The sequence below is a fragment of the Candoia aspera genome, chromosome 1 (assembly GCF_035149785.1).
Source record: "Candoia aspera isolate rCanAsp1 chromosome 1, rCanAsp1.hap2, whole genome shotgun sequence".
Lineage (NCBI taxonomy): Eukaryota > Metazoa > Chordata > Lepidosauria > Squamata > Boidae > Candoia > Candoia aspera.
This window is the reverse complement of record NC_086153.1, coordinates 78142352-78165379: the sequence shown is the minus strand read 5'-3', so window position 1 is coordinate 78165379 and position 23028 is coordinate 78142352. Positions and strand designations below refer to the sequence as shown.

The 23028-nt window shown below is 39.4% G+C and overlaps 1 protein-coding gene across 1 annotated transcript; it reads right to left on the bottom strand.

Annotated features, from left to right (window-relative positions):
* Positions 1-414: 414 nt before the first annotated feature.
* C1H6orf118 (chromosome 1 C6orf118 homolog) lies at positions 415-22682 on the bottom strand. Its single transcript, XM_063290519.1, has 9 exons — positions 22008-22682; positions 20961-21083; positions 20060-20119; positions 18509-18633; positions 10702-10760; positions 10209-10396; positions 7760-7813; positions 3967-4028; positions 415-600 (listed from the first exon to the last, which is right to left on the bottom strand). The coding sequence occupies exons 1-9, from the start codon at positions 22680-22682 to the stop codon at positions 507-509; spliced, it is 1440 nt and encodes a 479-aa protein (XP_063146589.1). The 3' UTR covers positions 415-506.
* Positions 22683-23028: the final 346 nt, after the last annotated feature.

Here is a 23028-nt window from a genome sequence, read left to right as displayed (position 1 = left end):
ATATACCACATTATGAGATGTCAATTGCACAGTCAAGTGACAGGTCAAAGCATGGGGGGGGGAGGAGGAGGAGGATTATTTTTAACATGAATACTGTATTTTCCTTCTTATTGCCTCCACTGAGAAGTTTTGAAAGGTCTCAGTAAAGTTCATAGTTTTGGTCTGTCAATCATTTTACTTCTTAAAGAGAAATAATCACACTTTTCATGTATTTATGACAATGGAGAATATAAATGAGCAATAATTAAACCAAATATGGTGGTACAATCTCAGTCAGAACTATAACTAGCAATTCTCTATTTCTAGAGTGTAACAGAATTCTATAGCAGCCTTCTATACCTACCAGGAGGCCACTAAGTGAAGATCTCAAATCTCAATATACTGGCCATCTTCCTGCTTGCTCTTTGTGTTTTGTTTTGTTTTGCAAATAGCAAAGAACAATGGAGTTCTCACATCATCCATTTTTCCATAGCAGCATTCCTGTCTTACAAATTAAATCAAAAGTTCTATAAGGATGTCTGAGAAAATAATCCAGTTAAGTTTTCATAGCTTTCTTCTCCAACCGGTCTCAAGAAGTCCTTCACTAACCCCCACAAATACCTACAAATAAGAACAATATAATAAGGGAAAGGAATACTTATAACTAAAGCCTATTATTACAAGAACATGACAGTTACCTTCCCCAACCGGTTCCTATTCTTATGTGTTATACTGCAAGTCCTATCATTCCCAGCAATATGGCTACATCAGGAGAGAATCAATCTGCCACAGGTGGCCACCTCATTATTCCCTTTTCTCTATATCACTATACCTGAAAAATACCTCACTCTCCTTTCACTGTCTTCTCTCTTCAAAATAATTTAACATTTGTTAGGTTGTGACAGACACAGATGGCATATTACAGAAATAATGAATAATACTTGTTTTGATGGTTTGCCAGTAGGTTATCTTATCTACAGTAGGTTCCTGTTGACAAAGTCACAAAGACCTTTATTTCTTAGTAGACATCTTCCTGCATGCCTCTGCTTTTAATATGTGATCTAGAAGCTCTTACATTGGAGATGGCATGAGATCCTGATAAAAACTACTCTGGACTGTGCAAGGGAAGATACAGGTTTAAGTACAGGTAGTCCTCGACTTACAACCATTTGTTGAGTGACCGTTCGAAGTTATGACAGTACTGAAAAAAATAACTTACAACCACTCCTCGCACTTACAACCATCGCAGTGTCCCTGCGGTTACATGATCAAAATTCAGGTGCTTGGCAACTGGCTTACACTTATGACTGTTGCAGCATTCTGAGGTCACGTGATCACCATTTTCAACCTTCCTAGCCAGCTTCCGACAAGCAAAGTCAATGGGGGAAGCTGGATTCACTTAATGACTGTGGCAAAAACAGTCGTAAAATTGGGCATGACTTACTTAACAACTGCCTCTCTTAACAACAGAAGTTCCAGTTCCAATTGTGGTCGTAAGTCAAGGACTACCTTCAATAGTGTAAGAATATTATTCCAGCCTATGTATGTGGATTTTGTACAAGCCTTGGCCCCTTCCTTAACTGCCACTAATTTTTCTTGAATTCAGATTAAGCCTGATGATCTTAAATTTGGAAAAAGTGGAATTGGGAGAGAGCAAATCAGGGAGGGGGAATCAACATATGAGGAAAATGTAGAAAAAACTTTTTTTTTTTGTCATGAACAATCCTGAATTAGCACTTTGCATTTAAAAATTTTATAATATTTAATTATTTTGTTTGACTGTATTTCATTCTTATGCTCATTTCTCACTCACCACTTGGAACAAATTTGATCCAGAAAGGAAAGGAATAAAAATTCCAATAAAGTAAGTTTTAAATAAATAAAATATATTAAAGACTCTAAAACCACTGAGTATTTAGCATCTCAGAAGGAATGGGCCTTATATTTTGTCCTCCATTCAGTGAAAATCCTAACAGCACCTAAGAAGCTGTTGCTTTGGGGATGGAATAGATGCATTGTTAATCTGTTCCTTGCTGATAATTATTACCATTCAAAGAAGCTGAAGAATAGCAAGGGCAAACAGACAGTGCAGTTCTGACTACATACAACTGGACACTGTCCCACAATTCTGCCTCCAAGACCGATGTGCATTTTCCCTTCTCCCTGTCTTTCAGAGTCCCTCATCTGTTAGTGCAGAGCAGTGTTTCTCAACCTCAGCAACTTTAAGATGTGGGGACTTCAACTCCCAGAATTCCCCATCCAGCATGCTAGCTGAGGAATTCTGGGAATTAAAGACCACGTGTCTTAACGTTGCTGAGGTTGTGAAATACTGGTGTAGAGCTTCACAAGCTCCTGGAACACTCATCACAATAGAAGGAGGGCAAAATTTGAGAGCACTCTTGTGTATAAGCTATCTTGTGCAAGTATTCCCACCTCACCGTATTATTTAAAAGAATATAAATTTGCACTTTACTGGGGGCAAAACAGAACATTATCTTAAGAGATTAGTGCATTTTTTAAAAAACCATCATAAGGATGTTTCTTTAATTGTCTCAGGGCTAATTACTTTTAATAATTAGCAGACTATACAAGACCAATTAAACTGGTATTCCATTATATTATCTGTAGCTAAATGACTTAATTATTATTTTTAATAACCTTTGGAGAGTGATATTTCCAAAGTTTTAAAATAGCATTGCATATCTGTAACAAACCAAGTGGGTTGGTTTTTGTTTTTTTCACACTCCTGTCACAATTATTTCCATTCTTCTTGTAGGAATACAAGCTGACCCTATTATCCCAAGCTTCCTCTTGCTTTTATCATATGCTCGTCTCTTTTCATGGTAATGGACAGTAGCAGATGTTTTACTTCTCCCTGGAAAATCCTTCCATTGGTTGAGCAATAGTAACTACTAATGGGAATTATTAATAATCATTAATTAATTAATCAATCAATCAATTAGCTATTACTAATGGGAATTAGCTCATGCTAGAAGCACTGTTGGTGATGCATGATCACTCATCGTCAGAGCTTCACATCATTTATCAAAAACTGTCATAGAACTACTGTTTGAGCAACTCATAAGTGCAGAGATATTAACACCATATAAAAACTTTCAAAAAGGTATTTTTGAAATCATCAACCAATTATTCTTCATAGTCAGGTTTAGTTTTCATAGCACTAAGTGGTGAGGTAGTTACATATCCCTTGACAGTATACATAGCAATTTGGTTACTCAGAATGCAATTTCTTCTAAGCCACGGAAGTGTCTACGGACAAACGCCGGCTCTTCGGCTTTGAAACGGAGATGAGCACCGCCCCCTAGAGTCGGACATGACTGGACTTAATGTCAAGGGAAACCTTTACCTTTACTAACACTACTAGCACTATACTATGCACATCTGCTTAACAGAAATCCATTGAATGCAATGGAATGTGTATAACGGGGAGACAACCTTGTGCCCTCCAAATGTTTTGTACTACATTTCCATGGTTCCTTGCCTGCAGCCAGGATCCAGTGATACACTTGCTTTTGTAGGCAAGTACTAATTTAAAATTAAGATATTGTGGAAAAGAAACTCTGGTAGGTAGATAGATAGCTATAGCTATAGCTATAGCTATAGCTATAGATTAAATATAGATATAGATATAGATAGATATAGATATAGATATAGATATAGATATAGATATAGATAGATGTATTGTTTTAGAAGCAGTATCTTCACACTGAAAGGCCTTCATTCCATTCCTGATCGGCACAGACTCTTGTTTTAGCAGAGGTAAAGGAAATGTATTCATGACATATGCAGGGTTGTTATCATCCATTGCACTCATTGGATTTCTGTTAAGTAGATGTGCATAGGGTAGTGCTAGATTACAGGCATCCAGTTGTTAGCTCTGGAAATAGGGGTAGATGCCAAGGATGGACAATAAACTCCAGTACAATTTAAGCCCTGTCTGGGTTCCATTAGGACATTCCAACTCACATCATGCTTGCTTCATTAAGCTTCTGCCTCCTTAATGCTGCCTTGATATTGTATTTAACATCCTGTAACACAGAAGAGTTCAAGATCTGGTTATTATATCCTGCATTACAAATCTATAAAATACATATTACTTCGGAAATCTTTGGTCATGCCTAAAAGGGAGAACTAGGCAGTACTGTGCCTATGGGGGATACCAACGGACACCATCCTTAGTGCCCATCAGACTCCTTGCAACAGACATTGCAAATATAATATGTGCTGTTAGTTCAGAGCAGGCAGGTAGCAGAAAGCAGGCCTGCTGATCCCCAGATCACATAATTAGGTCGCTCATGTTAATAACCTACAGGGCAGACTTCTGGTGGGGACAATGGTGGCTTGAGCTGGTTTTTTATGCAGACTGACCTGTCAGGGTGGCTTTTTTTCTTGGGCTCAGGCAGCATTCTCTGGATTAAAGAGAACCCCAGGAATCACCCCATGTGTTCTCCGAACGGCTGGTCACAGCCAGAAGACCGCAAAATGGCATTTCCTGATTGACTGGTAAGTGATCAGCTGGGAGGTGGGACCCGTCATCTTCTTCCCAAGTGGCACTGAAGCCAAAATGGACCTTAAAGCTGCCCACTCCATTTCTACAGCACTAAAGTTTTTTTTGTTTGAATTTTACCAGAGAGGTTTTCTACAACAAAGAGATGCAGAATCTCTTGGTGACTCTCATTATGTTTGAAAATTATTAACTTGGTAATTTGGCTTTTTATATCTAATTTGCTAAACTGAGATTTTAAAAAAATTGTTTTTTTTTATTGCTTTTTTTATTAAAGTGATTTTTGAGGAATATAAAACTTTCTCCTCTTCATTGAATCTGTGGATTCGAGTTCTGATCTATTTGCTTTCACTTTCCCATGGGAATGCTGTTTGTTATTACTTTTTATTTTCCTGACTGGCCACACCGGAGATAAAAAGGCTAGAGAGAGTGTTCAGTTACAGCATTAATGACTTTACCTTCCTGGGACACTAGAGGGCGCTGTAATCTATCTTAAAGGTAAAGGTAAAGGTTTCCCTTGACATAAAGTCCAGTCGTGTCCGACTCTAGGGGGCGGTGCTCATCTCTGTTTCAAAGCCTTAGAGCCGGTGTTGTCCGTAGACACTTCTGGGTCATGTGGCCAGCATGACGACACGGAACGCCGTTACCTTCCCGCCGAAGCGGTACCTATTGATCTACTCACATTTGCATGTTTTCGAACTGCTAGGTGAGCAGCAGCTGGGACGAGCAACGGGAGCTCACCCCGCCGCGCGGTTTTGAACCGCCGACCTTCCGATCGGCAGCTCAGCGGTTTAACCCTCAGCGCCACCGCGTCCCATGTAATCTATCTTACTGTTAAGTAATATGGAGGAAATTAATGTGATATTTAAAGATCTCTATAATGCTGTTATTCAAGTCTTGAAGCATTTCTCAGAATTTGTGGAGTCCAAATTGTCACAAGTCAGAAGTCATCTCTTTTCATAATTAAAAAAAAATTATCTTGTGTTTCCACACTTTTTAAGTTTTTTCGTTTTTCCTTTTTCTTTGTAGTTTTTTGTTTTTCTGTAGCTTTTATCTTTGTTTGAAACTTAATAAAATTCTTATAAAAAAAGAAATGTTTACTATAATATGAATTGGAGTAAGAGATTGATATTGATTTATGTATATCTTTGTTATAGAAAGTTGGAAGTTACTTTGTAGTATTTTGTTTTGTGTTTTTTCACACCTTTTTAGTTCTGTTTCTTTTTCTTTGTAGGCTTCTTTGTTTCAATCTTTTTAGTTTTTATGTGTCAGAATCCACGATCAAAGAACTGGTAGATAGTTTGATTGTGTTCTCTGCCAGTTGAGTCAACACGTGTCAAGCACCGGAAGGGAGGGGGAGATTTAATGAGAGTGGGAAAGAATAGTGTTTGGTCTAATGATGGAATCCAAGGTCATATCAACTGGAGACATTTGGAAGTGGAATGCTGGACTGCTGGTGCAAATGGGGAAGGAATGTGGAGGGGGATTCTGGCTTGCCTGTTTGCTTTTAATTAGGTAGTTTGAGCAGGAATTATTAGTCATGGCTTTTTCCTTTATTCTGTACACATCTTCAACAAATCTGAAATCTGCATTTTAAATGGATGCATGAGTCAGGTCATTATTGAGACAATTGGGTCAGATTCTTACATTATGTATATTTTGAAAATGCTTTAATAAAGTTTTCTAAAAGAGGAAATAACCTACAGGGCAGAGTAAACCACTATTTCTCCTTCATACCAATTTATTTCCACAGTGTCAAAACAAGTGTAGTAGTCTGCAAAGAGGAAGTTTAGGCACAATATATTCCATGGGACTTGCCTCCAATTCTCCCTCCTCCCATGCCCCACCCCATCAAGCCAGTTTTAAACCTGTCTCAGACTCTTCTAGGCATGTTCAAAATGGGCTCCACATTTCCTAAGGGAGTGAATAGCAAAGTTGGCATGTGCCAATCACAGGCCTCAGGATTCAAACACTGATATTGTTGTCAGCATCCATGAGTAGGGTTAACAGATATCTGAACAGGCAAAGGAAGACACAGACATTGGAATGGAGGACAGATGGGGGGAAAGGAGGACACACTGTTTAACTTTCTTAATATCCATGACAAAAATTACAGTGAAAACCGGGGGGGGGGGGCAAGTACTTAGGCCTACATGTATATGAAATTACTTTTTCCAACATCAGAAAGATTGGTTTTTCAATCACAGATATGTGCTAGAGCTGGTTAAGAGGCAAAAGCCTTCAGGTAACTGATGAAGTTCTTGTCAATTTCAGGCATCAGGGCAAGCCCACCAAAGGGGACTATTCAACCAATTAAGGTCACAGAGCGAAGGTTGTCAACTTGCCATTAGCACTTATTAAGAAGCACTGCACCAGGAAGAAAAGCTGCTCACGAAGAAATAGCTTAAGAGACACAAAAAGACAGACAATATTTTGATGTTAAGGCTATGCGTGCTGGAAAAAGGACATGAGGACAAAAAGGAGGACGTGTCCTCCTTTTGCCAGACATCTGGTAACCCTATCCATGACCCTCCAAAGTGTGCGGAATGCTGCTCCTATGCTTCCCATTTTCAAGAATGCAACCAGAGAGCTGGAACCTAAAGCACCCTTTACAATCCCCTAAATATATAGAAAATTCTGAGAGTGCCTTGGACTGCCAGAAGATCAAACCAGTCCATCCTCCAGGAAATAAAGCCAGACTGCTCACTTGAGGGAATGATATTCAAGGCAAAACTGAAATACTTTGGCCACACAATGAGAAGACCGGACACCCTGGAGAAGATGCTGATGCTAGGAAGAGTGGAGGGCAAAAGGAAGAGGGGCCGACCAAGGGCAAGGTGGATGGATGATATTCTAGAGGTGACGGACTCGTCCCTGGGGGAGCTGGGGGTGTTGACGACCGACAGGAAGCTCTGGCATGGGCTGGTCCATGAAGTCACGAAGAGTCGGAAGCGACTGAATGAATAAACAACAACAAATATATAGCAGTACAAAATTGCCAGCCCTTGCTCAGAATTAGCTTAGGGTAGGCTATAAGGTGACCTATTCTAACGAACAGCTTCAAACTATACTTCCACTATTCCATTATTCTGATGCCATCATCTCTGCACCCTGTTTCTTTTGAACCAGAGCAGACTGTGTTGTTACTCTCTGGGGAGATCTTCTCCTGCCTATCTGTAAATCAGGCCCCAAATAGACAATCCCCATATTTGCAAGGTTGTCGAGGCCTCTGAAGGCCCTGCTCAGTAAACTTACCCTTATTTGCATCTTTAGAAACTTGTTTGAGGCCTGGAGTTTGGTCGCTTCACCCTGCAAAAAGCATGAACACAGGATTTCTGAACTATCTCACTATGTCTTTTCATCAGTAAATAATTATCAGTCTTTTATCAAGATTTAATTTAACAATATATTAGAATTAAGAATAAAAATGACAATGCTATAATCTGCAATGAGGGAGCCAGTTTGGTGTAGTGGCTAAGGCACCAGAAACTTTAAGACTGTGGGCTCTAGTTCTACCTTAGGCACAAAACCAGCTGGTGCTTTAAAAAAAGTCATGAGACTTTTCCCAAAGAGTCAGAGGTTTAGTGAAGTTACCCACAGTTCCCAGGTTAGATTCTTGCTTACAACAATCACCTTTGGAGTATTTGCTTAGCTATATTTGATCTGTCATTTTCATGTGAGAGAAGAATAAATAAGGATTGCTCATTTCAATGATGGTTCACTGTTTTAAATCTCCAGCTACTGAAATAATATGATGGGCAAGTCAGCCATGTGCTTTCTCAGCCTGATGTAATAATCTGCATATTCCATACTCCAGCTCCTCAAATTTATTCCGCCAACGTATTTCATTCTCTACTTCAGGATCTGTGCTTACAGACTGAAATTGGCCACTCTGCCAGATTAAATTTTGAAATATAATTTTGAGAAAACTTTCCAGCTCCCAACAGGCAAGATGGTTATTCCCAGTTCTCAAGGCTGGCTGGGTTGGGCTGGCTGGAGAAGCTGGGGTCTCTCTGTATTTCCACATTACAGCTAAGAGCTCAGGCAGACATTCCCTGATTCTAGGTTAAGAGCAGACATCCTGAGGCTCTCCAGATGTTACTAGAATCTTCAGACAGCATAACCAATGGCCATGATAGGAAAGAGCTCTTGTCAGTACCAGAAGAGCCATGGTTCCCTGCCTTAGAAATCATGCCCAAATCTCTGAATTGGTGCCACTAGAGTCTCACTGCAGCATATGCCAACTGAAAATCCCAGGGCTGTAGACTAGACTGGGAAACTGAAAAAGCATCCCGGATGAAAACCACAGCAAACCACTTCTATATTTTTGCCAAGGAAATGACATGGACATGTACAAGTAGTCACCAGGATCTGAGCTCAACTTGCGGGAGGCCTTATGCATTTTATATTGAACTACAGGAGAAAGAGCATTTTGAAAAGAGAATAATGGTGTGCTTGAACACAAGGATAAGCTAAATAATGCTTTCCTCTTATGGGCATATACACATACAGTATATGTTCCTTCTTCCCCCGGTATATCCACAAGGGGATCATAAAATCATGGAACTATAGAGGTCCATTTAGGCCATCAAATCCAAACCCTTACTCAATGCAGGAATGTGATGGTATATGGGTATAACCTTGGGAGACGGGGCAAAGTTATGCTGCCTTGGGAAGCATAAGAGTGAGCATAGCTCACAGCTGCATAGTGGGTGGAGCAAGAGGCTCAGGAGGGGCCCTCCCTAAGTTATCGGGATGTAAAGGTGACAGCAAGAGAATTGGACTTTCAGATTTGCAAGATTCTGTTAATGTAGCTTTACAATGAAGTAGAATTAGCTTATCTGGCTGTGTTTCCTGTCTGGTCTACCTAGTAAGGCTGACAAGGAAATCAAAGCATCCCCAAAAGATGGCTGGTCTTTCAAATAAAACGCTATATAAAATCAATATAATAATTAATTAAATTAGTAAATCCAAATCTAATTCTTCAATTTAAATGCAAATACTAAAGTGATAGGCTAAAATCCATTGAGTGTCATTCATTATAATTAACTCCCAAGGGTCTCCTGGAAGAGCCATTTTTTCACCTGCTTTTGGAAGGCCCTAAGGGTGGGGGCCATCCTTGACTCAGAGGGCAATCTATTCCAAGGAAGAAGAGCTGCTGTTCAGAATAGTCTCAGAAAGTTGCAATCCCTGCATTAAACTGTAGTTTCTGTAATGATTTGTTGAGCTAATATAGCAGTCTGTTTCATAATAAAACATGATTTACAAACTACACTGGCTTAGTGTGAATGGAGCTATTGTTTATGTAAGTTTCCACAAATCATAATTAATCACTTCTAACACTTAGCTGTGGCTAGTTAAGGGTGGAAGCCAAAGCCTCAAATCTTTTCAGCATCACACCTGAGGAGGGGAGAGTAGGGAATGGGGCAATGTATGAACCTCAGGCTTACCTGGACAGACTTCTTCTAGTAAACATAAATTGTGGTTTACTGTTAGATCTGAAAGAGATTATAGCTTCAAAGCCTGAAGCATCTTATTTCTAACCACCAACCATGTCAATATTGTCCTCAAAGTAGCTCTTAAAACAATTGTCAAATCCATAATGTTCACTCTGTGCAATTTCAATGGCTCAAGAAATGAAACCTGGCCTTACCAGCTCCAATTTCACAGAAAACAGCCATGCTTCATATACCTCATGTCTTACCTCTAATTCTTTCACAGTCTTCTGTTTAATATTTATAACGCCACTAAAAGTCATAGTGTTTTTTATTTCTTTCTCAATTGCTTGAATTTCCTCGCATTTTATGATGATTTGGCACCTCAGAGATGTCAGCAGCTCAGCACTGGCCAGAGAAGTTGATTCACTCATTGCCTGGTCATCCTCTTTCTTTTCTGCAGGTGCAAAGAGAGGACAGCACGTTTGACCAAAGGGTTTCTCTTAAGATGTTAAATGGAAGGACTTGAGGACACAGACAGTCAATGGGATGCACCTCTGGGGGAGGTCAAGACAAGCCTCTCACTTGACCATTCTCCTGCAAGGTCTACAAGGCATACAATATATCTATATCTATCTATCTCTATCTCTATCTCTATCTCTATCTCTATCTCTATCTCTATATCTATATCTATATCTATATCTATATCTATCTCTATATCTATCTCAACATATTCTCATTCCAAGCAATCTTATTACTTACTTGGTGCGTCGCTGTCAGCCTGGCTCACCCAAAGTTCAATTTCCAATTTATTTCTAAGTCTAAAACCGAAAAAGAAGAGAGAGAAACCTCTTATTAATTCCAAGCAAGTTGCAGGACTTTTCCACCTTGTGAAGAAGGGGAAGAGCTGACTGTAGGAAATGCCATTACTGAAGTTTGCAAACAATGCGAGAATGGGCTCAGTTTTGCGCACAGTCACTCTCCCCTTTTTCCTTTTTCTCTGGGCAGGAGGGTGCCCTTCTGTAGTGGCAACATGGAAGACCATTGTATTTCAAGGAGTTTAAGTGACATATTTTGATTTTCTCCTTCACACGAAGATGCTTAGAGTTTATTTTGAGTTGTGCTAATGTTTAGCTGGCTTGTTTTTATTTCTGTTTGAAATGTGGGGGAGAAGAGAAAACCCCAAGATTGCTTTTGTTAAGCACTAGCTTATCTGTATAGCTTCCCAGGCTCTTGGATTAAACAGGTGCTCCAGACCCTGGGAACCATCCTAGTCAAGGTCGGGTCATGCAGCCTCGGTACCATGGAAACAGGGCCACGAGGTTTTAGAGCCAGATTTTGATAAAAACCTGAGGATTGTCTTTTGAGTTTGGGAGATTCTGCACAGACCTGAGTGCTGGGTGCTGTGGAAATGGAGCCACCCTGGGGTATCTCCACTGTCCTTGTTAAGGGGCTCCTGACAGCCTATGGGCATCAACTTGCTTGGTATGTTATGATTTTTCTTTCTTTATGTTATGCTTTTTATGCTTCTGTTTAATCTGCCTAAACTATGTTTCTGTTTGAATCTGTTCACTTAGGTTAATAATGCCCTTTGGAATAGGCTACCTGCAGAGGTAAGACAGGCTTCCACTCTCCCGGCCTTCTGGAAGAGGGTGAAGACATGGTTATGCCACCTCACTTGGGAAGGGAGGGGGGTTAGCCATTCATGGGGGTGGTTGGCACCATGATGGTGCCAAGGATAAGATCTTATTGCCATCTTTTATATTTTATATTTTCTGTATTTTATATTTGTGTTTGTATTTATAGGTATTTATATGTATATTACACTGTAGTTTTTAGCAATTTGTCATTTTATTATCTGTAAGCCTCCCAGAGTCGTACGAGAGATGGGCGGTAGAGAAATTTGACAGACAGACAGACAGATAGATAATAAAGCTGAAAATCTCTTTATCCACTGGTGTGCTTATTGTATCTGGATCTAAAAGAACCAATTGTCTGAGCACCTGATCACTGCTTAGGCACTTGGTGGAACATAACTGGTGATGAAGGTGGGATCCAGTGACAATGCCCTGGTGGGGAAAGAAATCTGCTAAGCAAGGGGATAATGGCCAGAGCTGTATCCCTGGTCAGCCCAGTAAAAGTGTCTGGGGACCAGGAGCTCAAAAATTGAACCAGCTGACCCCACTGGTTGAGTTGGTAGAATTTGGAGGCTCAACTGCTAATGCAGTGCTTAAAGGCAGGCAGTTATTGGGAGTGGGAGAGAAAAAGGGGCAGCAGGCAGAGGGGAGACTTGGGCGGATCTTTCTTACTGCGCTCTGTAATAATGTTTGGGAATTAAAGACCACTCAGAGGAAGGTGCAACAGGAGGTTGAAGAAGTGACTGCTTTTAAAGATCAGCAGGCTCTTTTGGAAGAAGTGGATGGGACTCAGGGACACATCCTGGTTTGGCTATCCACATTATACTGGAGTTCAGTTGTGGACTGGCTTGACCAGTTACTGTAGAGACCTCTAGGGATTGGGGGGCACTTCCAATTTCCTGGTGGAGACTGGGCAGCGCCTGGAAATTTTAAAAGTTTCATCAGTAAAAGCTGAGGGGCAAATGCTAGTTGCTTGGACCAGATGGCTTTTGCCTTAAAAGGGTGGGTGATGAAAATCAAAGCCTGAGGGTAGAAAGTAAGAAACTTCAGGAGGAGTTGGAGCAGGAGGAGATTCAATTGTCAGTTTAGATGGCTTGAAATCTGAGTGCATGTTGTGTGTAAAAATCTGGTTAATTACTTTTTTTTAAATTTGTAGTAATGCATTTGAGGGTATTTTAGGAAAGGAATAAGATGGATGAAGTTTTATATGCTTTTGTTTTGTAAAGTTTATAATTCAGTGTGTGCATTTGGAACTCCTTGCCATTGCAAAGGGAGTGGCAAGTTGCTGTCAAATGTGTGTACTTTGTTCTTCTTTCCTTTCTTTTGAAGCCAGGGAAAGGAAGGGCTAACAATTGTTTATGGAAAGCCAGTTTGGTGTAGTGATTAAAGGCACCAGGCTAGAAACCAGGAAACTGTGAGTTCTAGTCCTGCCTTTGTTGCACGGCATCCAACTGGGTAACTTTGGGCCAGTTACTTTCTCTCAGCCCTAGGAAGGTGGCACTGGCAAGCCACTGAAAGAGTTGCTGAGAATGCTAGCAGTCAAGGCTGACTCAAAAAAGCAAGAGAGGTTAGGAGAAAATCCCCAGCCTAATGTTCTCAAAAGGAGGTGGGAACAGGGCGGGAAAAGTAAGGTGTTTGCAAGTGTGGTGGAACTTGTCAGCTCCCAGGGAAGCACCTGTCCCCCAAATGCAGTTGGTGAAGCAGCAAGCCCCACCTGCTCCACCAGCTCAGGATGAGGATAGGGACATGTATCTGTCTTTGACTACATGGAAACACCCCTCTCCTACAGACTGAAATGGGGGCCAAAGCCCACCTGGAGAGACAATTATTGCCCCAAGGGACCAGAGGTCATACATTCAATCAACCATTTATTGGATAAATAGTAAAAATAATGGCTTTAGTGAACACAGGAGCCAAGTGCACCCTTGTGCATGGAAAGGGGGAGATGGGCGGTGATAGAAATTGGAATAATAAATAAATATAAATAAATAAAATCCAGCAAGGTTTCAGGGACCCACAGCTTACATTGATGGCTCTGGAAATTTCAGTTCTCTAAAAATAGCAGAATCCCTAAAAATAATTTTTTTTAGACTTGGAGGGGTGAGGAGAAGCTTGCTTTCTACTCTAGTGTAAAAGTGATTGTAGTAAATGAGCTGGACTTTAAGCTCTTTTATCAGAATAAAATCTGAATCTTAAGTTTTCTTGTAAATGTCTTTCCCTACAGCTGTTACTGTTAAGAAAAGGTGATTGCTCCTCTTGAGGAGACTTAGGCAGTCTCAGAGAAGTAATGGTTTGCTTATTGCCATTGCTTATCTGTTGTGCTGCCCCGAGTGCTTTGCATTCCAGTTTTTACCAGCAACTTCACCCTTGACTTGCAGCAAGAGTTCAACATTGGTTCTAATGCAGGCTCTTGAAAGAGAGAGAGGAAGAAAGGAGGGGTGGTGGTTTTATATGTTTTAGCTTTTAAACTCTACATGGAAAGTTAAATAAGAAGTTCATTGGATTTCATTTGTCCTTTATCATGACACATGATAAATAAAAAAGAAAAAAAATAGAGCAATGTTTGATAGAGCCTCCATAGACTGGTATGGGCTATCTGATTTTGTTTTTGTTTTAACAACTTTTGGCTGTAGAAGCAGCCCAAGGACTAAATAAACCCCTATGCCAATGCATAGATTTTTCCTTCCCACCTTTGCAAGTTTTAATTTTGGGAAGATATTGGGGAATTAAATAGTATTAAAGTTCTTTGCAACTGAATTGTATAAAGTTGTCTTACCTAAACAAGAAATGACTTGGATCCTGAACTTCTTGAAAACTGAAGAATGATTAATTTGAACAGGGAGGCCAGGACCACAACAATTCCTGTTTCCCTCTCCTAGCATCTGGTCAAATGGAAACAGGAGTGGGGCGTGGGGTTGAAGCAGCAATTTGTTTTTTTTACTAACGGAGGTGAGAAGAGACTTTGGGTCTGCCCTTACAGATCTTTACGCTGCATTCAGTAAACAAACAGCCACTGGATGATACCAAGTTGGCTTCCATTTTAAAAAGCAGCAAGGCAGACTATGCCATTCAATGGAAAGTAATGGAATTAACCCTTTGTCTCCTGGAACTTTAGCCAGAGAGTTCAGCCTAGTTCTCCGATGGCTAATGGTAAAACTGTCAAATCTTTTTGCCCCTTATAAGTGTACTTTTAAATTTTTGTATATGCATCAAACCTCATGAAAAAACGGACTGCTTTTGCCCCAAGGCTGTTTGCATTGAACCCTGCCCTGTCAGGGTATGAAGACATGCATTATTGTGATAATGTTTTCTTTGATGATTTATCTTTACTGCAGAAGCGTTCAACTGACCTGCAAACATTTTTAGGGATCCTATGGTCAGGAAGGACATGGATTTTGCCTCACACCATGGGTGATAAGGTACAACATTTTCCCCTTCCCCGGAAGGTGAAGGAGCTGCAGCAAATTTGAAAAGTGCTGGGATCCTCCCACACTTAGCATAAACACTTCGCTCCTTATACAAACTCATAAATAAAAGGGTGGATAATAATTCCAAAACTTAAAAAATGAAGTTGAGGTCAGTGCAAACCTCTACTCCGATAAAATAAAAAAAGTTATTTACAACAAAAACGTGTGCTAAATTTATCACCATTAAGCATTGAACAAATGGTAATTTGGACTGGTCACATTTTTGGAAAAGGTTAAGAATAAGTCCACTCTTCCAACAGCCACTCCAGAAAATGTTAAATGGTTGGGGGAGGCAGTTGGTGAACTAAGCAACTGCATTAGGGGATCTTTGCCCTCCCCTTTGGCAAATGATTTAAAAATCCCTTGACGTCCCTTACTTTGGTTTCAATGTACTAATGCCTATTTGAGACACTCAAAAAGCAATTGGGGTCGATCTCTGTACCTCTAGATCTGTGATCATAGCTGCACCAAAAGCTGATAGCTGGATTGCCCCCAGGTCTAGTTTGACTGTAAAGAGAATCCAGGTGTTAAGCAGAGGGTAATAAACCCAGATTAGAGAGGAGAACTTTAGGCTGCCCTGTGTAATGGAGGGACAGCAATGTGTCTACTGAGAAAGAGAATCGAATTGGCCAGCTAATTCTGGAACAATTAAGATTTGCCCAGCAAAAAAGAGATAGATGGGCCAAAAGATAATACCTTAAAGAGTTAGGGTGGCTATACATCTACAAGAAAAATGTTTGGTACAAAATACCTTAACAGCAAGCTAGCAAAGGTGAAAGTGTTAACAGTAAATCTGTTATTGTTTCTAACTACTTTCTTTCTCCTAGATGAGCATCTTTTTGAGCCTGCCATATACCTTGGGTTGCAGTGGTTTTTGCAGATCATTGGGGTAACAAAGATATCTAGCATAAGTATGCCTCAATAAATGATCATTCTAAGTGTTGGATTTGTTCTGCTTTATCAGTATATGGGCATAGTGGATTTCTATTGCATAGTCTTTATTAAGGTATAATTATTATCAGTTAGACCTTTTTAGAAAAAAGTTAAAGGAAAAGTATCTTATTTAACCAAAGATAAGTTTTTATGATAGTGATCAGGATTTTTATGACAGAAAGGATAGATGGTAAAAAGCAGTGTTTTTAGAAACTGGGACTAAGGGCTATCTTTAATACCCTTTGTTAAAGTGGATCGTGTTATGATTAAAGCATATGAATGTTTAGATTTTCGTTTAGAGTCCTTGAACACTACCACTGATGTCCTACCAGCAGTAAATTGGGAACCTCCATGTGCTAACAGCTGCTCAAAGAGGAACGTGTGCCATTAAGCAGGAATGCTCTTTGTTCATCCTGCATCCACAGTTCAAGAAAGCAGAGCAATGCCATCGTATACCCAGAAGTTGCTGAGGAGCTTAATAAAGTGTTTTCAGGATGGAAGTGATGGAAAAACATTTTGATGTTTCTTTTTATAATTGTTGCATGTTCACTTTTATTATGTATGTGTATGTGCTTTGTTGTACTCAGCTATGTAGTGAGCAAACATAAACATACATACATAAAACACTAGCTAAAGCTAGTGGAAATCCTGTTCATGCACAGACCACATTATTTAGTCCACCAGCCAACCCTGAGGGAAGCAAAAGGCAATCAATATGGCTCATTTTTTATACCAGGAGTGGATTGTATACTTTGGACCAAGCTAGCGCATGGGCTTTTGGTATGCATATTTTTCTAACAGCCATTTTTATCTTGCTAATACTGATGTAAACTGAGAATGGATCAAAGTAACCCAGTTTGAAAAACAATATTCAGTGTTAAAATTTTCAGTTACCTCCATAATCAAAGGAGCAACTATAGTTGCCTATCCATATCTTCTACTCCCTGATATAATCACTAATCATTTGTGGAACCTCACTTTAATTCACAATTAGCCACAGAGGAATCTTTTTTTATGATCACTCAATGGGTGACCACTCAATGGGGCTTTCAGAGATGGCTTTGCCCAACCCCTACTACTCCATTTGAACCACATGCTTATAATTTTAGCAGTGCTACATTTTTTTTCCTATTTTTCTGCACTTTTTATTTTTTCCTTTTTTTCCTTTTATTTTTTTTTTAGTTTGTATTGATTATCATTGTAAGTGTAATTTTTAATAAAATTACTATTAAAAAAGGAAAGTGGATGTCATGAAAGGTGGTGGATGCTGTTTGGAACAGAATGAAAAGAATTACGTAAAGCATGCCACAGAAGTGTGTCCTATTAGGGCAGTATACTGGCTGGAGAATTCTGGGAGTTGAAGTCAACACATCTTAAAGTTCCCAAGGTTGAGAAACCCTGTACTGGGAAATATGAAAAAGCATATTCGGTGGAATGATGCAGTGAAAGAGGCAGAGAATGAGAAAAAAGGCACACAAGAGATGCCAGAAATGAGGGTGAGTAAAAGATTAAATGATGTGTGTAGAGAAAAAGAGATACAAAGAATGTAGCCAGATAGCAAGGAATGGCTAAATTAAAAGGAGCAAAAAGAATGTAGAAAAATTCTGATGGCAATGTTTAAAAAGAGGCAAAAAGAATTAAACAAGGAGCTTTCACAAAATGAATGGAATTAAAAATAAATGTGGTGGGATGTTGTGGGATGAAAATTAAGTGAGGGAATGCTAGAAGGAGTATTTTAGAGACTTGTATGAAAATAAGAGTAATATGTGTCACAAGGGAACTGAAACAAATGCTGGGAATGTTACTGTCCAAGAAAAAGTTAAGGAAAAGTAAGTCATAAATGCAGTGAGAATGTTGAAAAATGATAAGGCACTTTCATCATAGAGAGAGAATGCAGGAGGATTTAACTGCAAAACAAATATCTGAAAGAAGAGTGAATGTCTTGAGAACTGGCAAAAGAATAAGAATGTCATCACTGGGTAGACTTGATGAGATCCTCAAAAAGGAAAAGGTGAGAAATTCAAAGAATAAGAGGGAAGTTATGAAGCAGTGTACGCATATGGTAGAAATAAGGCTGGTTCGCAAGGGCAGAAAGATATGGAGAAACATAATGAATAGTGGTGGTGCTAACAGCAATCCCATTTACATAATTATTAAGAAAAAATCTCACTGAACTGATAACAAATTAATTAATAAATGAGACAGGAATCTACTGCACAGCCACAAATCTGCTCACAGGCTATTTAAATTCCACTGAAGCTAATATAGCTTACTGTAAGTAGCAAAAGTACTCTATGGATTCCATAGCTGGAAAGAGGTAAAGTTCATATAATTCTAGGCAGACTGTATAAGTGAGAAAGTATCTGGTAGCCAACCAGTCAGAACAACCTGGACATATTTCCTTGGCTATAAAAATTATAGAGATCATCCAATATGTGAAGATCTTTAGAAGGACCTATTTTGACAAAATCCATTATTCTGGCTGCTCATTTTCCAAATGTCAAATAAATATTGCACATTTACACAACTCACTCTTCATTTTTTGCTAAAGCCAATCTGCATTTCTGCACAAGAGCCTGTATTTCACGTCTGCTCTCTTCTATTTCTTGAGTCATCACCCTCCTTTTCTTCATGCCTTTGACTTCCTCCTGCAAGGTCTGTTTTGTTATAGAAAAACAAAAGAAACATTTAAGTATTCCAGTCATAAAGAAGGGTAAGAACTGTAGCAATTTATGCATTTTTGGACCTCTTGCAAATTTGTCTTCCCTACCAAGAAGTAATATTTAGTTTACAAAAGAGATAGGAAATTTGTAGCTCTATAGATAATGCTGATGTCCAGTCCTGAGTTTCAGCTTGCATAGTCAATAGGGAATTATACTGGATTTGTCATTTGTGGATGTCTTGATTACTATTTCCCCCATCCCTGTATTACAACTTTCTTTTCATTTTGAGGGAAGAATGTAAATGAATAGTCCTAGGTACCATGCTTATGTAAAGCTACCATGTAAAAACTCAAGAAAAAGATAGAGCAAGATATGCCAATTATCACACTTCCCCTAACACTCGGACAAAAGTGCTGATCATTTGTCATGGAAAACAATAAATATTGTTTATACCAAGTCTTCACACAGATAGAATAAGTTCTCATTTCTTGTACTTCATTTGAGTGCTCAATACATTGCACTGCCAAACATTTGAATGAGCACCACTGAAAAGCATAATTCCTGTGGTGATGTGTGACGATCTGAAAGGACTATCTATCTATCTATCAAGTCTGAACTGAAGAGCATTTCTTATTATGTGCAAATGTGCACATAGTCTTGATGTGAAGTACTGAGATGGGTCTTCTTAACAGAAGCTAAATTTGCACACCAAGGTATGCAAGAACCTGGAAGAAAAATACTGTGATCCCTGTGATTATTTATGGTGACAAATACATTAGCTGTGATAGATAGACACACACACACACACACACACACACAGACACAGACACATACAGAGAGATAGAGAATGAGACAAAGTTTTTTTCAAGACTAGTTATAAATACAGAACATCTTGAAATACAATGCAGCAAGATATACAATAGACTAAATTGAAAGATGAAGCAGATGAGATGACTGTTTTAGACAGTGAGGAGGAATGTTTTTACTGGTTCCCCATTTAGTAAATTGCCAGGCAGAAGCCCAACAACTAGCCTGTTGTGTTGATTTTCTATTTGCATGAAGGTGTCCATGTGTCGATGTCTATGTGTGTCAGTATACAGAGAACAGTTCCAAAATGTGATTCCCTCACTACTGGTTGTCTAAAATGGTGCAAACCATTCAACCCCTTCAGCTGGACACTGAAAGGCAAGTGTAAGCATAAGGCAAATCTAATAGACAGAGAAAGGAATGCCAGATTAAAGATGAGAATGAAATAAGAAATACTTGGGTGATGTGGTCTCTGAAGTCAAGGACAGCTAGACCATGCTGTACAGCAATATAAGTCATTCATTACATTAAATGAAACAATAAAAACTAATCCCTTCACAACAAAGTAGTTCTGGTAGTAGGCATTAATTTACATTAAAAAAATTAGTATTACTCTGTATTGCATTGTAGGCAAAGAATCCAGCAGGATCACCATGTAGAGCTCATATTCATTCTGTAGAGAACATCCAAAGAAGATGAGTAGGAAAGAGTCGTACTCCTTGTTTGCCAGGCAGTTAAACAAAATCCAAGTTTACTGCAAGATACACTGAAATCAATAATCATCCCCAAACTGTGATTAAATTACCACAATTCTAAAACAATTTTGCCCACTGAATTACTTAAATATTGTGCATTTCTGCCTTTTAATTAATTTATTGATAAATTAATTGATTGGAGCCTTATGCATCTTTTACAGATGTGACCCCTACTGAATAAACTCGCTTAAGTATTTAAAGGATTTTTGCCTCACTTTCATGAGTGCATTGTCAAGCAAAATTGTTTGCCAGAAACTGCTGAAATTGTGATGTTATTTAAGCAGGAAATATTTAAGCAGGAAACCTTCAGCTGTTTAGACACGGGATCCTTCCACACTGCAATAACATGCCAAAATCTGTGTGAGCAAATTACATTCCAGCAGTGTTACAAAAGATCCATGATGGAAATACACACATTCACATCTGTTGCCTCATCTACCTAATGCACAGAAGGTTAATTCTAGTCTACAGATCAGACCCTGAACATGTCAAGAAGCTGGCAAGGCTCTCTCCTTCCTACTTCTTTTCTTCACATTGAAATGGACAAGAAAGCCTCTAGCTTCACTCCTGACACTGCAGGACTTTTCCTAACCAGCTCTACCAATGTCCATGCAATGATCTTAGCCAAAGAATATATCATTTCCAAGATGCATGGAAAGAATGAGGTATATTTTATAGAACACAACCTTTTATTAGTCATTGCATCCAGTTGGCTGAGTTACCTAAGGTACTTTAGGTAAGATTAAGAACAACACATACTTTCACTTCCTTCAATACATCACCAAATATCAAAGAACTGTTACAGATATCTTCAAACACTTGACCAACATCCTGTAATCGGTAGAAATGTGGACGTTTGCAGTCACAGATATTCTGGAGTGCCTGAAAGAAAATCCATTTACAAGGTTTCTTTAATTCTCTTGGCTTGATCTCTACATGCAGCCTATGAAGCAAGTCAAAAAATTATTATGACCAATATATATAAAATTTCCTTCAAGTTGGAATTTCACTCCTGGCGACTTCCCAACATCCACAATGTTTCCTTGGCAACAGTTCACAAGAATTTGTCATTGCCTTCTTTCAGATTGTGGTGTATTTTGTTTTGTTTGACTGCACAGTCTAGAAACTGGGTGACTTTCTGGGTGCTATCACAAGATGGTATCAAGTTATATCTGTTCGACCTCATGGAAACTGCCTTGGAAGATCTCACACAATTGCAATTTTCTCTCAATTTCTTTATTATCCATGGGACGCTTCTGGGAGGGATCCTACCTGGGTTTGAAGCCATTTTCTAACTGTTCTTATTCTTCCTGGAAGCTAGAGCTGAAGATTGTAAGAGCCTTTACCTATCTGCACATTGTAAAATGTGGTATATGGGAGACTAGCTTGACTTCCAAGGTCTGAAACCTCCTGGCAATAAACCTCCAAGTGCAATTAGGACCTTGCATAATTTTTGTGGGGTTTTGGGTGGGAGGGGTCAGTCAAGGTCAGCAGGGATACGTGTTTTTTAATTGCTTCATAGAAATTAAACACACACACACAAGGAACAATTTGCACCCGTGTTTGAACATAGACTTAATCAGTCTTTAAATGAGTCCAAGATCTAAAAGCTTTAACAGAAAAACTGAAGGCCAATAAGACCTTTTTGAGCCATCACAGCTACAGATTCTGCTGGATACAGTTCATGCATCTGGAGGGAACCAGCTTGAAAAAAAAAAAGCTGACATAAAACAGGTCTTATCTATGGCATTAATTTTCACATACGAATGCACATTCTTTATAATTCCTTGGGACCCTTTGACTTACCTGAGCCAACTTTTTTGCATGGTGCTCTGTTGACTTGCGCCCAATTAAATCATTCTCCAACAAATCCTGCTTGGCAATATACTCCTTCTGAACTTGCATGAACTTGTTATATTGGTCCATTTTAGTCACACCAGCCAAATAGGAAGGAAAGAACTCATATTTGTCTTTAAACTTCTTTGTGACACAAAGCCTGCTGTTCTTGATTCGTCTGTATTTCAGAAATTTTATTTCGGGAATGTCCAGCTCTTCTCGTATAAGCTGCCTTTGAAATGGGCCAGCTTCATCTTCTGGTTTCTCAGGAGCCTCCTTCTTTTCTGGTTTAAAAGCTGTGGTACTGAGTGACATGCTTACTGGTGCTCTAAAGCTGGCCAGGTGGGCCTGGGACTGAAAACAGGATGGGGAAGCAGATTTGGCCCGGGTGGGCATTGGAGTACCATACTTGCCGCTCTTAGCCTTATCCAGCATTTCATGGGGTTCTCCAAGGGCATCCCTCTTGGTGAGCATTGCGGTCGGCTTTTTGGCACTTTCCCAGTAGCTGCATTGTGTTTTGGGCGGCTTGAAGAGCTTGTTATGGTTTAGGCGGCCTGACACATAGAGCTGAATCTCAGCTTTGTGATCCTTTTCCACTTCATCTAAAAGCTCTGCCAGGTGGGTTTTTTGCTTCCTCTCTGCCATATGAACTGTTAGTCCCTGTACACACAAAGAGAATCTTCAGCAAGCCCCCAAAAAGAAAAACACACCTCAACATCTTTTATTTTCTGCTAGACCATTTGATTGAAATGTGTACCAGGTACTGTACCTCTTATCAGACACCTACTTAACTGTTTGACTCTTTAGGGTAATCTGTTCATTGGGATACATAGATATAGCCTCTCCCCTGGGCTGCAAAATGCTAACTTTTATTTTCATTTCCCAAGCCTCATTTCATTTCCAGCAGAGGGCTTTGTCAAGCTTACTGACCCATTCTACATCATAGTGCAACCAAGAAGAGGAGGCTGAATGCAAAAGGTGAGGCAGATTT

Bases quoted from the DNA above. Each gene is read 5' to 3' on its own strand.
- C1H6orf118 (XM_063290519.1), bottom strand. From the start codon at position 22,682: ATGGCAGAGAGGAAGCAAAAAACCCACCTGGCAGAGCTTTTAGATGAA. The intron at 21,084-22,007 runs GTAAGTCAAAGG...ATTTTCTTTCAG, and splicing joins ATGCAAAAAAGTTGGCTCAG to GCACTCCAGAATATCTGTGA. The intron at 20,120-20,960 runs GTATGTGTTGTT...TGTTCTCTACAG, and splicing joins ATGTATTGAAGGAAGTGAAA to AATGAATATGAGCTCTACAT.